This window comes from Coregonus lavaretus, assembly GCF_964263955.1.
Source record: "Coregonus lavaretus genome assembly, contig: HAP1_SCAFFOLD_4335, whole genome shotgun sequence".
NCBI classification, from domain to species: domain Eukaryota; kingdom Metazoa; phylum Chordata; class Actinopteri; order Salmoniformes; family Salmonidae; genus Coregonus; species Coregonus lavaretus.
The window spans coordinates 15,001-31,182 of NW_028163228.1; the positions used below are offsets into that span (position 1 = coordinate 15,001).

Sequence of the window (16,182 nt, forward strand, 5' to 3'; positions counted from 1 at the left end):
TTCCAGGAGAATGTGCTGCTGGCATACGACATGGCAGTTAAGAAGAGAAGGAAAGACTTCATGAACAACAACACAAAGATTCCTTGTAATTGAATTCTACAGTATAGACCGGCCAATTACACAACAAATGCCCCACTGCACAGTGACGCACAGTACTTTTCACCAACGCCCTCAGTAACACAGTCTCCTTTCCCTACAGATTTCCACAAAGAGAAATGGATTTATGTTCACAAAGGAAGCACTAAAGAGGTGAGGAAAGGGACTCTCTTTAACGTTGTCATTCTAAACATAAACCGTTACAGTGTACCCTGTAGCAGTAAAACCAGACCGTAATACCTGATCATCTGATTATCCCAGCGCCATGGATACTGCACACTGGGAGAAGCTTTCAACCGGCTGGACTTCTGCAGTGCCATCAAGGACAGCAGGAGGTTCAACTACGTCGTACGGGTGAGTTGACTTCTCGGTACTAATACTTCTGTGTTCATCATGAAGGGAATGCTATGAGATGGAAAATAATTGGATTGTCCATCCGAGGATTTGAATTATCCTTTGGCGTCACCTTAGGAAAATGACAAACATCACACCATGCATGCATACTAATGTAGTGTTGAACATGAATGTGTGTTACCACAGAGAGTAGTGTACTGAGGGGTGTTTAAAGGGCTGTGTTATGTTCTGGGCGTGTAGGTCTCTCTCTTCTCTTCCTTGCTTCGTTTCTCTCTCTGTGATGTTTCTCTCTCTGTGATGTTTCTCTCTCTGTGATGTTTCTCTCTCTGTGATGTTTCTCTCTCTGTGTGCTGTTTCTCTCTCTCTCTCTCTCTCTGTGATGTTTCTCTCTCTGTGATGTTTCTATCTCTGTGATGTTTCTCTCTCTGTGATGTTTCTCTCTCTGTGTGCTGTTTCTCTCTCTCTCTGTGTGTGCTGTTTCTCCCTCTCTCTCTCTGTGTGCTGTTTCTCTCTCTCTCTGCTGTTTCTCTCTCTCTCTGGGCCTTATCACTTCTCTCCAGACAAGAGGCCCTTTGGAGATATTCTCTGTCTCAACTCACAGTGGACTGTGAGGGAGAGAGAGAGACTGTCAGGGAGAGAGATACCGTGTGTGTGTTTGGTGTTCTCTCTCTGTTGATTAACAGAGAACTAGATTATTCTGAAACTAGTGTGGGCAGTAAGTACAGACGATCAGCAGAATAATATCTAGGTAATGGTAGTAGGGTCCGATATATTGGTCTGGGATATGTTGTCCAGGTCAGTGTACTGCTGTGTCATCATGGTATTAGTGAGGTTCTCGGTTACACAGATCAGGTTTACCACAGACTGGAAACAACCACTGCATCCCAAATGGCACCCTATTCCCTATATAGTGCACTACGTTTGAGCAGGGCCCATAGGGTGACACAACAACGGTCATGGAAAACCAGCTACATGTTGACCTAGTAGGCAATGCTCTCTGGGTTAGTGGAAATAGAGACGGACAAAGCTACGTTGACGTTTAGTCAGTGTGGAGGGGTGGCTAAAAGTGCCCTGACCTACAGCTGCCATTGCTCCACACACAGACACTTGTTGGGGCTGTGAAGAGGGGGTGGAGGGGAAAGCCTTCCGCGTGCTTCGGTTTGGCTGGCGCCTAGCCGAACTCGATAAAAGACCTTCGCTAGCCGAACTCGATAAAAGACCTTCGCTAGCCCAACTCCATAAAAGACCTTCGCTAGCCCAACTCGATAAAAGACCTTCGCTAGCCCAACTCCATAAAAGACCTTCGCTAGCCCAACTCCATAAAAGACCTTCGCTTGGAAAACTCCATAAAAGACCTTCGCTAGCCCAACTCCATAAAAGACCTTCGCTAGCCCAACTCGATAAAAGACCTTCGCTAGCCCAACTCCATAAAAGACCTTCGCTAGCCCAACTCCATAAAAGACCTTCGCTTGGAAAACTCCATAAAAGACCTTCGCTAGCCCAACTCCATAAAAGACCTTCGCTAGCCCAACTCCATAAAAGACCTTCGCTTGGAAAACTCCATAAAAGACCTTCGCTAGCCCAACTCCATAAAAGACCTTCGCTTGGAAAACTCCATAAAAGACCTTCGCTAGCCCAACTCCATAAAAGACCTTCGCTAGCCCAACTCCATAAAAGACCTTCGCTTGGAAAACTCCATAAAAGACCTTCGCTAGCCCAACTCCATAAAAGACCTTCGCTTGGAAAACTCCATAAAAGACCTTCGCTAGCCCAACTCCATAAAAGACCTTCGCTAGCCCAACTCCATAAAAGACCTTCGCTAGCCCAACTCCATAAAAGACCTTCCCTAGCCCAACTCCATAAAAGACCTTCGCTAGCCCAACTCCATAAAAGACCCGCCACAAGGAGTGGCTAGAGCGACTAAAGCCCCTCCTCCATACCCTCCCCCTCCAGCCGTACCCTCCCCCTCCAGCCGTACCCTCCCCCTCCAGCCGTAGCCTCCCCCTCCAGCCGTACCCTCCCCCTCCAGCCGTACCCTCCCCCTCCAGCCATACCCTCCCCCTCCAGCCGTACCCTCCCCTAACCCTATGGGTCTCTCGATCACGGCCGGTTGTGACACAGCCTGGGAACGAACCCGGGTCTGTAGTGACGCTTCTAGTACTGCGATTCAGTGCCTTAGACCGCTGCGCCACTCGGGAGGCCCCAATCTGTCATTAATTTTGACATTTTTGCAGAGGAGATCTTAGTCGCACAATTTTACATCTAACTTAAGATGTTTGGTTCAGTATTTCCCAAGTGAAAGAATGTGCATGAAAACGATTCATCTATCATTGAATGAAAACAAACACTTAATGTGAAGAACTCCTACTGTTGACCCTGCCCTGGTCGTGGTGTACACTGTGTTGGACTAGAGACACCCTGCCCTGGTCGTGGTGTACACTGTGTTGGACTAGAGACGCCCTGCCCTGGTCGTGGTGTACACTGTGTTGGACTAGAGACACCCTGCCCTGGTCGTGGTGTACACTGTGTTGGACTAGAGACACCCTGCCCTGGTCGTGGTGTACACTGTGTTGGACTAGAGACGCCCTGCCCTGGTCGTGGTGTACACTGTGTTGGACTAGAGACACCCTGCCCTGGTCGTGGTGTACACTGTGTTGGACTAGAGACGCCCTGCCCTGGTCGTGGTGTACACTGTGTTGGACTAGAGACACCCTGCCCTGGTTGTGGTGTACACTGTGTTGGACTAGAGACACTCTGGCCTGGTCGTGGTGTACACTGTGTTGGACTAGAGACGCCCTGCCCTGGTCGTGGTGTACACTGTGTTGGACTAGAGACACCCTGCCCTGGTCGTGGTGTACACTGTGTTGGACTAGAGACACCCTGCCCTGGTCGTGGTGTCCACTGTGTTGGGCTAGAGTCACCCTGCCCTGGTCGTGGTGTACACTGTGTTGGACTAGAGTCACCCCTTGAACCCTCTCGCCCTTTTATCTCTCATCAGGGGTCTTGTGTATCAGACACGACCTGCCCCAGGGGTTGGGCAACACGACCTGCCCCAGCCAGGGGTTGGGCAACACGACCTGCCCCAGCCAGGGGTTGGGCAACACGACCTGCCCCAGCCAGGGGTTGGGCAACACGACCTGCCCCAGGGGTTGGGCAACACGACCTGCCCAGGGGTTGGGCAACACGACCTGCCCCAGCCAGGGGTTGGGCAACACGACCTGCCCCAGCCAGGGGTTGGGCAACACGACCTGCCCCAGGGGTTGGGCAACACGACCTGCCCCAGCCAGGGGTTGGGCAACACGACCTGCCCCAGGGGTTGGGCAACACGACCTGCCCCAGGGGTTGGGCAACACGACCTGCCCCAGCCAGGGGTTGGGCAACACAACCTGCCCCAGCCAGGAGGAACACTGTTCTAGTAGCTTCTTTAAAGTGACAGGGATACTGTAGCCATGCAAGCACACAAACACTCACACACACACACACACACACACGCTCTCAAGCCCCTATAGGATTCATGCGCAGATGTCCCTTTCAAGAATGTGTCTGTGTATCCAACGGTCTAGAGTTCTAGACAGGTGCAGATGGTCCAAACACCTCCTCCATTCCAACAGTCTGCTGGTAGATAGAGACCTGGAGCTTGTTGTTTTGAAATTAGGCCTCTCTGTCTGTCTGGCTGTCTGGCTGTCTGGCTGTCTGTCTGGCTGTCTGTCTGTCCTGAAGCATAACAAGCAGTAAGTCATGGAGGAACATGTTGAATCCCAAATGGCACCCTATTCCCTTTGTAGTGCACTACTTTAGACCAGGACCCATAGGGCTTAGTGCACTACTTTAGACCAGGACCCTGCTATTTGTGACTCAGACAGAGAAGCGTAGCAAGCAGTAAGTAATGGAGGAACAGAGAGTCTGTGAGTCTGACAGTAGGCCTGCTGATGTTTATGTCTGTTCTCTCTCTCTCTCTCTCTCTCTCTGTCTCTCTCTCTGTCTCTCTCTCTGTCTCTCTCTCTCTCTCTCTCTCTCTCTGTCTCCCTCTCTCTCTGTCTCTCTCTCCCCTCTCCCCTCTCCCTCTCTCTCTCTGTCTCCCTCTCTCTCTCTCCTCTCTCCTCTCTCCCTCTCTCTCTCTCTCTCCCCTCTCCTCTCTCTCTTCTCTCTCTATCTCTCTATCTATCTATCTAGCTGCTGGAGCTCATTGCCAAGTCCCAGCTGCCCTCGCTCAGCGGAGTGGCTCAGAAGAATTACATGAACATCCTGGAGAGAGTGGTGCAGAAAGGTGAGCTGTCTTTCTCTTCTCATTCTGGGTTTCAAACTCAACCCTTCTCTCCCTCTCTCCCCCCCCCCCCCCCCCTCTTTCTCCCCCTCCTTCTATCTTCCTCTTTCTCTCTTCATGACTTCACCTAGTTTATTATTGTGTACCTGCATACTTCCTCTTATCATCTCAGCAACCTCAGAGACCAGGTCTGTGGAGCACTAATAAAAACAGGATGTGTAAATGTTATTAAAACCGATTGAACCATGATCTCAGTGACCAGCGTGTTTTAATGATGGAAGATGTAATGGTGAATGACCACTACATAATGGTTCTCAGTGGAAATAATGACAGTCAGCACACAGTCCTCTGTGATCTGATGGTAAACTAAATGTTCCTTCAGCTAAACAAAGGGTCCGGTTGTTTAGGAAACTTTCTAAACCCATTGGTAGATCTTGTGTGCAAATAGCACTGCCAAGGGGCACAGAACACCGTGTCTATTAACTGGACTGACACAGTGTGTCCTTTTTTAAAATAACACCTTCATAATACAAAGTTAAGAAGTACTGTTGAAGTCCACTTCCATTCTCTTCTGAGAGTTGCTGAACACGTTTTCTTGGCCCCTCCCTCCACAGTCCTAGACGACCAGCAGAACGTTCGTCCCATCAAGGAGCTTCTCCAGACCCTGTATGTGTCTCTGTGTGGCCTGGTGCAGGATATGGGGAAGTCTGTTCTGGTGGGGAACATCAACTGTTGGGTCCACCGCATGGAGAACATCCTGCAGTGGCAACAGCAGCTGGACAACATTCAGATCAACAGGGTGAGTCAGACAGGCACGGTTAGTTAGTTAGGGTGAGCACCACGCTTTTTACAGGATCAAAACCAATCTGTCAAGGAAATGAAGGAATATATTAGAATGGGGGGAACCCTGGTCCTGGAATGCTGCAGGCATTTCCAAGTTTCTGGGTTTACCTTCTTCGTTTTAGACCTATGAGACCAGGTAGGTGGAATCCAGCCAATCACTGATATTGACACCCCAGGACTAGAGATGCCTACCCCTTTATTAGAATGTATATAAGGAATATGATTTTTGCTAAAGGTAGAAAGGAAGTAAGCAAAAGCTTACACCCTGTGTCTGTCTCTGTCCCCCTTCAGCCTGTGTCTAAGGGAATGACCCTAACGGACCTGCCTGCCAGCTTGCAGCTGAACATCATGGAGCATCTGTCAGATGGCAGGGACCTGGTCAGTCTGGGTCAGGTGACTCCAGACCTGGGACAGCTCACTGAGGACAGGCTGTTGTGGAAGAGGCTCTGCCAGTACCACTTCACTGACCGACAGGTAATGGTACAGACTATATATACAGTGCCTTCGGGGAAAAAAATAAAACCCAGAAATATTACATTTACATAAGTATTCAGAGCCTTTACTCAGCACTTTGTTGAAGCACCTTTGGCAGCGATTACAGCCTTCGAGTCTTCTTGGGCATGACGCTACAAGCTTGGCACACTTGGGGAGATTCTCCCATTCCTCTCTGCAGATCTTCTCAAGCTCTGTCAGGTTGGATGGGGAGCGTCGCTGCACAGCTATTTTCAGGTCTCTCCAGAGATGTTTGATCGGGTTCAAGTCCGGGCTCTGGCTGGGCCACTCAAGGACATTCAGAGACTTGTCCCGAAGCCACTCCTGCGTTGTCTTGGCTTTGTGCTTAGGGTCGTTGTCCTGTTGGAAGGTGAACCTTCACCCCAGTCTGAGGTCCTGAGTGCTCTGGAGCAGGTTTTCATCAAGGATCTCTCTGTACTTTGCTCTGTTCATCTTTCCCTCGATCCTGACTAGTCTCCCAGTCCCTGCCGCTGAAAAACATCCCCACAGCATGATGCTGCCACCACCATGCTTCACCGTAGGGATGGTGCCAGGTTTCCTCCAGATGTGACGCTTGGCATTCAGGCCAAAGAGTTGAATCTTGGTTTCATCAGACCAGAGAATCTTGTTTCTCATGGTCTGAGAGTCCTTTAGGTGCCATTTGGAAAACTCCAAGCGGGCTGTCATGTGCCTTTTACTGAGGAGTGGTTTCCATCTGGCCACTCTACCATAAAGGCCTGATTGGTGGAGTGCTGCAGAGATGGTTGTCCTTCTGTAAGGTTCTCCCATCTCCACAGAGGAACTCTGGAGCTCTGTCAGAGTGACCATCGGGTTGTTGGAAACCTCCCTGACCAAGGCCCTTCTCCCCCGATTGTTCAGTTTGGCCGGGCGGCCAGCTCTAGGAAGAGTCTTGGTGGTTCCATTTAAGACTGATGGAGGCCACTGTGTTCTTGGGGACCTTCAAAGCTGCAGACATTTTTTGGTGTTCTTCCCCAGATCTGTGCCTCGACACAATCCTGTCCCGGAGCTCTACAGACAGTTCCTTCGACCTCATGGCTTGGTTTTTGCTCTGACATGCATTGTCAACTGTGGGACCTTATACAGACAGGTGTGTGCCTTTCCAATTCATGTCCAATCAATTGAATTTACCACAGGTGGACTCATATCAAGTTGTAGAAACATCTCAAGGATGATCAATGGAAACAGGATACACCTGAGCTCAATTTCGAGTCTCATAGCAAAGGGTCTGAATACTTATGCAAATACGGTATTTCTGTTTTTAAGTTTTTATAAATTAGCAAAAAAATCTAAACCTGTTTTTGCTTTGTCATTATGGGGTATTGTGTGTAGATTGAGGTATTTTTTTTGGTTAATCAATTTTAGAATAAGGCTGTAACGTAGCAAAATGTGGAAAAGGTTGAGGGGTCTGAATATTTTCTGTATACACTGTACCTACGCACACCATCACTTCTCTTCACATGCATTCATGGATAGTTTGGGTTTTCATGGTCTAATGGAATAAATGGAAACCAGTTTTGTTTGACTGTTATGAAGCCTCATTGAACCCAGCACTGCACCACACATAGTTAAGAAGCAATCAAAACAAGCTGAATGCATCTCTTTTTGCAGTGCATATCTCAAAATCTGCTAGCATTTCACAAACAGGACAACATCTCTGATCTGATACTCAAATGGCCATGGAGTAAAACATATGTTTGTATATTCTCTCTGTGCAGATCCGTAAGCGTTTGATGGTGTCAGACAAGGGTCAGTTGGAGTGGAAGAAGATGTACTTTAAGCTGTGTCGCTGCTACCCTGTCAGAGAACAATACAGTGAAACCCTGCAGTTCTGCACACACTGCCACATCCTCTTTTGGAAGGTAGGTCTGGGAACTCTTCAATCTCTCTCTCTCTCTCTCTGTCTCTCTGTCTCTCTGTCTCTCTGTCTCTCTGTCTCTCTGTCTCTCTGTCTCTCTCTCTGTCTCTGTCTCTCTCTCTCTGTCTCTCTCTCTCTGTCTCTCTGTCTCTCTCTCTCTCTCTCTCTCTGTCTCTCTCTCTCTCTCTCTCTCTCTCTCTTCTGTCTCTCTCTCTCTCTGTCTGTCTCTGTCTCTCTCTCTCTCTCTCTCTCTCTCTCTCTCTCTCTCTCTCTCACTATGCATATAGAATTATAACTAACACTGTCTTATTACATAGTAGTAATTAGACAGAAATACATGTTTTGTTTCTTTAGAATTAATTAATCGACTATACTAAATTCTCTCTCTGTGTGGTTTCAGGATACGAACCACCCTTGCACAGCCAACAACACAGAGAGCTGCTGTAAGCCGGTTTCTCCACAAGGCTTTATCAACCTTTTCAAGTTCTGAGAGCCACACAGAGCCTGAGTGACTTTGTACATATAGTACAGAACTGTTCATAGTGCAATCGGTGGATTCAGACAGGCCCTGAGTTTGTGTATAGTGGTGATGGTGCATTTGATTCCTGGTCACCGTGACACTGGGGAGTGGAAGCAGTGGGGAAATCATGCAATCAAATTCTTGGTTGGGAGAGCTGAGGATTCTGGGAGATGGACTTCTACAGCTGAGAACAAGTGAATGTGACAAACTGATCAAAGGGAGGTGGAACAAGAGGGGGATGAGGTGAAACAGAGTACTCTGAAGTTTATTAAATAAGTTTGGTCCTTTTTTAAATTTAAATTCAAATGAAATGCATTTCTCTTCCTAGCTGAGTTATAAGATTGCTACCGTAACAGCAAACTAAGTTTAAACGTTTTCCAGAAAGGAAATAAATTGCAAAAGTAAATTTCATTAGTTTTAAATAGGGCTGTCAAACTATTAAAATAATTAATCGAGTTAATAGAATTAGTAATAATTGAATAATTTGATCAAATTTGGCACTTAAAAACGATTTGTTCATTTTAAAAAGCAGTGCATTGAGTTATAGGCATACTATGTTTTGATTGTAAGGGAAAGGAACAAAATAATCTGTCAGTGTTTTTAATGGCATTTTCACTATAAACAACTCAAAAGTCACTGCTAACATACAGATATTAATGTTCCCAATGTTTCAGTAGGTCTACTCCCTCTTATCAATGTTTCCGTAGGCCTACTCCCTCTTATCAATGTTCTTGAAGTTTAACACTTTCTCGTTTGCTACAAACAGACACATGCACTCAAGTACTGAAAGCTTCAGGCATTCCTAATGAGTGTTTTCACAATTTCTGATTTGAAGGGTTGACCTTATAGGACAAAAAATAACTGTATCCATGGAGACAAAGAGCTTTTAAACCTGTCCAATGTTAGGACTTCCACAGAATACATTAACGACAGATCAGCCAGGTCCGAGTTCATGTCAAATATCATCCAGCTATTAGATCTAGCCTGGGATACTTATCCATGTTCTTCAACATGAACTAGTCACAAGCTGCTACTACTAGAATTGGGATCATTTTCTGAACTCTTTTAACCTGAGAATGGATTTCCTGTTTTGATTAAAATCATTGTGGGAAGTTAGCTAGCTAGTTGAAGCAAGAGGCATTCAGCCACGGCATTGGAAACATTATTTTGATTAGCTAGCTAACTGCTTCTGTACAAATTATGTTTTTGCTGTTTTCTAAAGAAACGCCTGGGAATGTGTTTATGGTCTAACTTTATGTACGTTTTCCTTAAAAACTGTTGCTCAAAGCTGTGCGCATAGCGCACGACAAGGGACAAACAGCGCTACTGAGGCCGAGCGCAGAGTGACGGTGCACAGAGCGTGTTGTGTGTTGCGCTTAAAACGGTCCGTACGGAAACGCGCTCAAAAGGGTCCGTGCGGTGAATAAATGGAGATTCAATAACGGTGTCCAATTGTTTTTTACGTCGTTAAAAATGTAGAAATTGAAAAAAGTAGGGAAATATATTAACTGATTTGAAGTTTGAAATTAGTTTGGCTCAATTTCAAGTAAAACTAATTTCAAAGTTTTATGTGTTTTAACATTTTTGGAAACTCATTATTTGACTTTTTTGATGCTCTGGGAAAGTGGAGAGAGAAATCCGTCTCTAGCTTTGACATGGGGGACACATCTTGGGAGAATGTCGTTTTTTTTATTTTTACTAAGGTGTTTTTCACTAAAGTTGACTGGTATGATATTCTTTGATATGGTGACTGCATATCTTTTCTAAATACCCCCCTTTTTTTCACTTTTATATGTTTGATATTTACAAAGGTTTTTATATGAATGTGTTGTATTCTGCTTGTGTGTAGTGACTAGCTGCTAATGCTACAGAGTGTAGTATTATTACCAACGATATTACAAAGACACTGAATAGTAATAATATTAGAGATGGTGGTGAGCCCTACAAGAGCAGCTGGTGAAGAACAGGAGTGGGATGTTTTCAGATTGTGTTAACTTTGTCATCTAGGAGGCATTTATTTACAAGAAGAACTGACATGGTACTGAAGGAGCAGCTTTGAAAACCAATATATAAAAAAGCTTGAAGGACTTTAATGATTCAAAACATGTTTATTTATGGCTTCCTGCATGATGCTGCTTTTTTTTTTATATACCCAGATGTTTTTCTTTTCTATATTGAATAACCTGTGTTGATGGGTAAAGGAAGCATGATGGAACTACTTGTTGAATGGTGCAATCTTGACTCTGGGTGCGTCCCAAATAGCACCCTATCCCCTTTTATAGTGCACTATATGAGCTCTGGTCAAAAGTATTAGCGAGCCATTTGGGATGCAGCCTTAGACCCGTATTCACACTGCCTAGGCAGTAGAGTAATGTCCAATACATGCAGTGTAATTCTAATGTGTCATGTTTCTGTTCAATAAATAAACAAACTGAAAATACTTCTGATTTGTTAGCTGTCTCCATGAATATGTAGTAATTTGTTCCTATGTTATTGGAATATGAATTAAATGTACTAAAGAAAATGCTGAACTTAACTATTCTTCTTATCTAGCCGTGATGATGATCCCAAGTTGCAACCCATGTCATACAATACTGGTATTTATCATGCAGTCAAGAATATAAAATCCCTTTTATATTGGGCTCACACAGAGAATATAATATGATCCAAAACATTTCAACATTGTTTGTTGTCCAGCATTCTGTCAGTCATAGCTAAATTACGCCATCATTTGACGACTTGACTTTACTGCAGCATGGTCCTCTGTCCTATTCACTAGTCAGTGAAGGTGCTGCAGCATGGTCCTCTGTCCTATTCACTAGTCAGTGAAGGTGCTGCAGCATGGTCCTATTGACTAGTCAGTGAAGGTGCTGCAGCATGGTCCTCTGTCCTATTCACTGGTCAGTGATGGTGCTGCAGCATGGTCCTATTCACTAGTCAGTGAAGGTGCTGCAGCATGGTCCTATTCACTAGTCAGTGATGGTGCTGCAGCATGGTCCTCTGTCCTACTCACTGGTCAGTGATGGTGGTGCAGCATGGTCCTATTCACTAGTCAGTGAAGGTGCTGCAGCATGGTCCTATTCACTAGTCAGTGATGGTGCTGCAGCATGGTACTCTGTCCTATTCACTGGTCAGTGATGGTGGTGCAGCATGGTCCTATTCACTAGTCAGTGATGGTGCTGCAGCATGGTCCTCTGTCCTATTCACTAGTCAGTGATGGTGCTGCAGCATGGTCCTATTCACTAGTCAGTGATGGTGCTGCAGCATGGTCCTCTGTCCTATTCACTAGTCAGTGATGGTGCTGCAGCATGGTCCTATTCACTGGTCAGTGATGGTGCTGCAGCATGGTCCTATTCACTAGTCAGTGATGGTGCTGCAGCATGGTCCTCTGTCCTATTCACTGGTCAGTGATGGTGCTGCAGCATGGTCCTATTCACTAGTCAGTGATGGTGCTGCAGCATGGTCCTATTCACTAGTCAGTGATGGTGCTGCAGCATGGTCCTATTCACTAGTCAGTGATGGTGCTGCAGCATGGTCCTATTCACTGGTCAGTGATGGTGCTGCAGCATGGTCCTCTGTCCTATTCACTGGTCAGTGATGGTGCTGCAGCATGGTCCTCTGTCCTATTCACTGGTCAGTGATGGTGCTGCAGCATGGTCCTATTCACTAGTCAGTGATGGTGCTGCAGCATGGTCCTATTCACTAGTCAGTGATGGTGCTGCAGCATGTTCCTATTCACTAGTCAGTGATGGTGCTGCAGCATGGTCCTATTCACTGGTCAGTGATGGTGCTGCAGCATGGTCCTATTCACTAGTCAGTGATGGTGCTGCAGCATGGTCCTATTCACTAGTCAGTGATGGTGCTGCAGCATGGTCCTATTCACTAGTCAGTGATGGTGCTGCAGCATGGTCCTATTCACTAGTCAGTGATGGTGCTGCAGCATGGTCCTATTCACTGGTCAGTGATGGTGCTGCAGCATGGTCCTCTGTCCTATTCACTGGTCAGTGATGGTGCTGCAGCATGGTCCTATTCACTAGTCAGTGATGGTGCTGCAGCATGGTCCTATTCACTAGTCAGTGATGGTGCTGCAGCATGGTCATATTCACTGGTCAGTGATGGTGCTGCAGCATGGTCCTATTCACTAGTCAGTGATGGTGCTGCAGCATGGTCCTATTCACTAGTCAGTGATGGTGCTGCAGCATGGTCCTATTCACTGGTCAGTGATGGTGCTGCAGCATGGTCCTATTCACTAGTCAGTGAAGGTGCTGCAGCATGGTCCTATTCACTAGTCAGTGATGGTGCTGCAGCATGGTCCTCTGTCCTATTCACTGGTCAGTGATGGTGGTGCAGCATGGTCCTATTCACTAGTCAGTGATGGTGCAGCAGCATGGTCCTATTCACTAGTCAGTGAAGGTGCTGCAGCATGGTCCTATTCACTAGTCAGTGATGGTGCTGCAGCATGGTCCTCTGTCCTATTCACTGGTCAGTGATGGTGGTGCAGCATGGTCCTATTCACTAGTCAGTGAAGGTGCTGCAGCATGGTCCTATTCACTAGTCAGTGATGGTGCTGCAGCATGGTCCTCTGTCCTATTCATTAGTCAGTGATGGTGCTGCAGCATGGTCCTATTCACTAGTCAGTGATGGTGCTGCAGCATGGTCCTATTCACTAGTCAGTGAAGGTGCTGCAGCATGGTCCTATTCACTAGTCAGTGATGGTGCTGCAGCATGGTCCTCTGTCCTATTCACTAGTCAGTGATGGTGCTGCAGCATGGTCCTATTCACTAGTCAGTGATGGTGCTGCAGCATGGTCCTCTGTCCTATTCACTGGTCAGTGATGGTGCTGCAGCATGGTCCTATTCACTGGTCAGTGATGGTGCTGCAGCATGGTCCTATTCACTAGTCAGTGAAGGTGCTGCAGCATGGTCCTATTCACTAGTCAGTGATGGTGCTGCAGCATGGTCCTCTGTCCTATTCACTGGTCAGTGATGGTGCTGCAGCATGGTCCTCTGTCCTATTCACTGGTCAGTGAAGGTGCTGCAGCATGGTCCTATTCACTAGTCAGTGATGGTGCTGCAGCATGGTCCTATTCACTAGTCAGTGATGGTGCTGCAGCATGGTCCTATTCACTAGTCAGTGATGGTGCTGCAGCATGGTCCTATTCACTGGTCAGTGATGGTGCTGCAGCATGGTCCTCTGTCCTATTCACTAGTCAGTGATGGTGCTGCAGCATGGTCCTATTCACTAGTCAGTGATGGTGCTGCAGCATGGTCCTATTCACTGGTCAGTGATGGTGCTGCAGCATGGTCCTATTCACTAGTCAGTGATGGTGCTGCAGCATGGTCCTATTCACTGGCCAGTGATGGTGCTGCAGCATGGTCCTATTCACTGGTCAGTGAAGATGCTGCAGCATGGTCCTATTCACTAGTCAGTGATGGTGCTGCAGCATGGTCCTATTCACTAGTCAGTGATGGTGCTGCAGCATGGTCCTATTCACTAGTCAGTGATGGTGCTGCAGCATGGTCCTATTCACTAGTCAGTGATGGTGCTGCAGCATGGTCCTATTCACTAGTCAGTGATGGTGCTGCAGCATGGTCCTATTCACTAGTCAGTGATGGTGCTGCAGCATGGTCCTCTGTCCTATTCACTGGTCAGTGATGGTGCTGCAGCATGGTCCTCTGTCCTATTCACTGGTCAGTGAAGGTGCTGCAGCATGGTCCTATTCACTAGTCAGTGATGGTGCTGCAGCATGGTCCTATTCACTAGTCAGTGATGGTGCTGCAGCATGGTCCTATTCACTAGTCAGTGATGGTGCTGCAGCATGGTCCTATTCACTAGTCAGTGATGGTGCTGCAGCATGGTCCTATTCACTGGTCAGTGATGGTGCTGCAGCATGGTCCTCTGTCCTATTCACTAGTCAGTGATGGTGCTGCAGCATGGTCCTATTCACTAGTCAGTGATGGTGCTGCAGCATGGTCCTATTCACTGGTCAGTGATGGTGCTGCAGCATGGTCCTATTCACTAGTCAGTGATGGTGCTGCAGCATGGTCCTATTCACTGGCCAGTGATGGTGCTGCAGCATGGTCCTATTCACTGGTCAGTGAAGATGCTGCAGCATGGTCCTATTCACTAGTCAGTGATGGTGCTGCAGCATGGTCCTATTCACTAGTCAGTGATGGTGCTGCAGCATGGTCCTATTCACTAGTCAGTGATGGTGCTGCAGCATGGTCCTATTCACTAGTCAGTGATGGTGCTGCAGCATGGTCCTATTCACTAGTCAGTGATGGTGCTGCAGCATGGTCCTATTCACTCGTCAGTGATGGTGCTGCAGCATGGTCCTATTCACTGGCCAGTGATGGTGCTGCAGCATGGTCCTATTCACTGGTCAGTGATGGTGCTGCAGCATGGTCCTATTCACTAGTCAGTGATGGTGCTGCAGCATGGTCCTATTCACTGGCCAGTGATGGTGCTGCAGCATGGTCCTATTCACTGGTCAGTGATGGTGCTGCAGCATGGTCCTCTGTCCTATTCACTAGTCAGTGATGGTGCTGCAGCATGGTCCTATTCACTAGTCAGTGATGGTGCTGCAGCATGGTCCTCTGTCCTATTCACTAGTCAGTGATGGTGCTGCAGCATGGTCCTATTCACTGGCCAGTGATGGTGCTGCAGCATGGTCCTATTCACTAGTCAGTGATGGTGCTGCAGCGTGGTCCTCTGTCCTATTCACTAGTCAGTGATGGTGCTGCAGCGTGGTCCTATTCACTAGTCAGTGATGGTGCTGCAGCATGGTCCTATTCACTAGTCAGTGATGGTGCTGCAGCATGGTCCTATTCACTAGTCAGTGATGGTGCTGCAGCGTGGTCCTATTCACTAGCCAGTGATGGTGCTGCAGCATGGTCCTATTCACTAGTCAGTGATGGTGCTGCAGCATGGTCCTATTCACTAGTCAGTGATGGTGCTGCAGCATGGTCCTATTCACTGGCCAGTGATGGTGCTGCAGCATGGTCCTATTCACTGGTCAGTGATGGTGCTGCAGCATGGTCCTCTGTCCTATTCACTAGTCAGTGATGGTGCTGCAGCATGGTCCTATTCACTAGTCAGTGATGGTGCTGCAGCATGGTCCTATTCACTAGCCAGTGATGGTGCTGCAGCATGGTCCTATTCACTGGCCAGTGATGGTGCTGCAGCATGGTCCTCTGTCCTATTCACTAGCCAGTGATGGTGCTGCAGCATGGTCCTCTGTATGTGAAAAGAAAGTAACCAGTCCACAGCAGGTTTCAAGTAAAGTTAAGATTGTATTCTTATATCTAAGCTCTTCTCTCATACGGAGACACACAAATCAAATACATTTTCACAATGTTATAACAAAAATAAATATATTTCTAACATTCAATTAAATCAACTGTGATAATTCAAGTATATAAACATGCTATAAATAAACATCAGTCAGTAAAGCAGAGATTTTACAGGAGCTAAATGTCTTAGTTGGCCATAGAGCTCTGGTCAAAAGTAGTGCACTATTACATTTACATAATTTAGCAGACGCTCTTATCCAGAGCGACTTACAGTTAGTGCACACGTTTTCATACTGGCCCCCCGTGGGAAACGAACCCACAACCTTGGCGTTGCAAGCGCCATGCTCTACCAACTGAGCTACAGGGGACTAGGGAATAGGGAGGCATTTTAGACACACATTAGTTTGAACATACGTCCAGTGTTGTTAACGACAGCGGCGGCTAC

General features: G+C 47.1%; 1 protein-coding gene across 1 annotated transcript in view; it reads left to right on the plus strand.

Moving 5' to 3' along the window:
• fbxo32 (F-box protein 32) overlaps positions 1-9,882 on the plus strand; it is a 10,973-nt gene extending 1,091 nt beyond the window's left edge. Inside the window, exons 2-9 of the mRNA XM_084193180.1 lie at positions 1-85; positions 200-249; positions 358-450; positions 4,624-4,717; positions 5,329-5,513; positions 5,849-6,031; positions 7,786-7,929; positions 8,326-9,882. The exon at positions 1-85 is cut by the window's left edge and continues 25 nt beyond it. Coding sequence (XP_084049306.1) covers positions 1-85; positions 200-249; positions 358-450; positions 4,624-4,717; positions 5,329-5,513; positions 5,849-6,031; positions 7,786-7,929; positions 8,326-8,415 — 924 coding nt within the window. The 3' untranslated portion in view covers positions 8,416-9,882. The remainder of the gene's footprint in view (positions 86-199; positions 250-357; positions 451-4,623; positions 4,718-5,328; positions 5,514-5,848; positions 6,032-7,785; positions 7,930-8,325) is intronic.
• Positions 9,883-16,182: the final 6,300 nt, after the last annotated feature.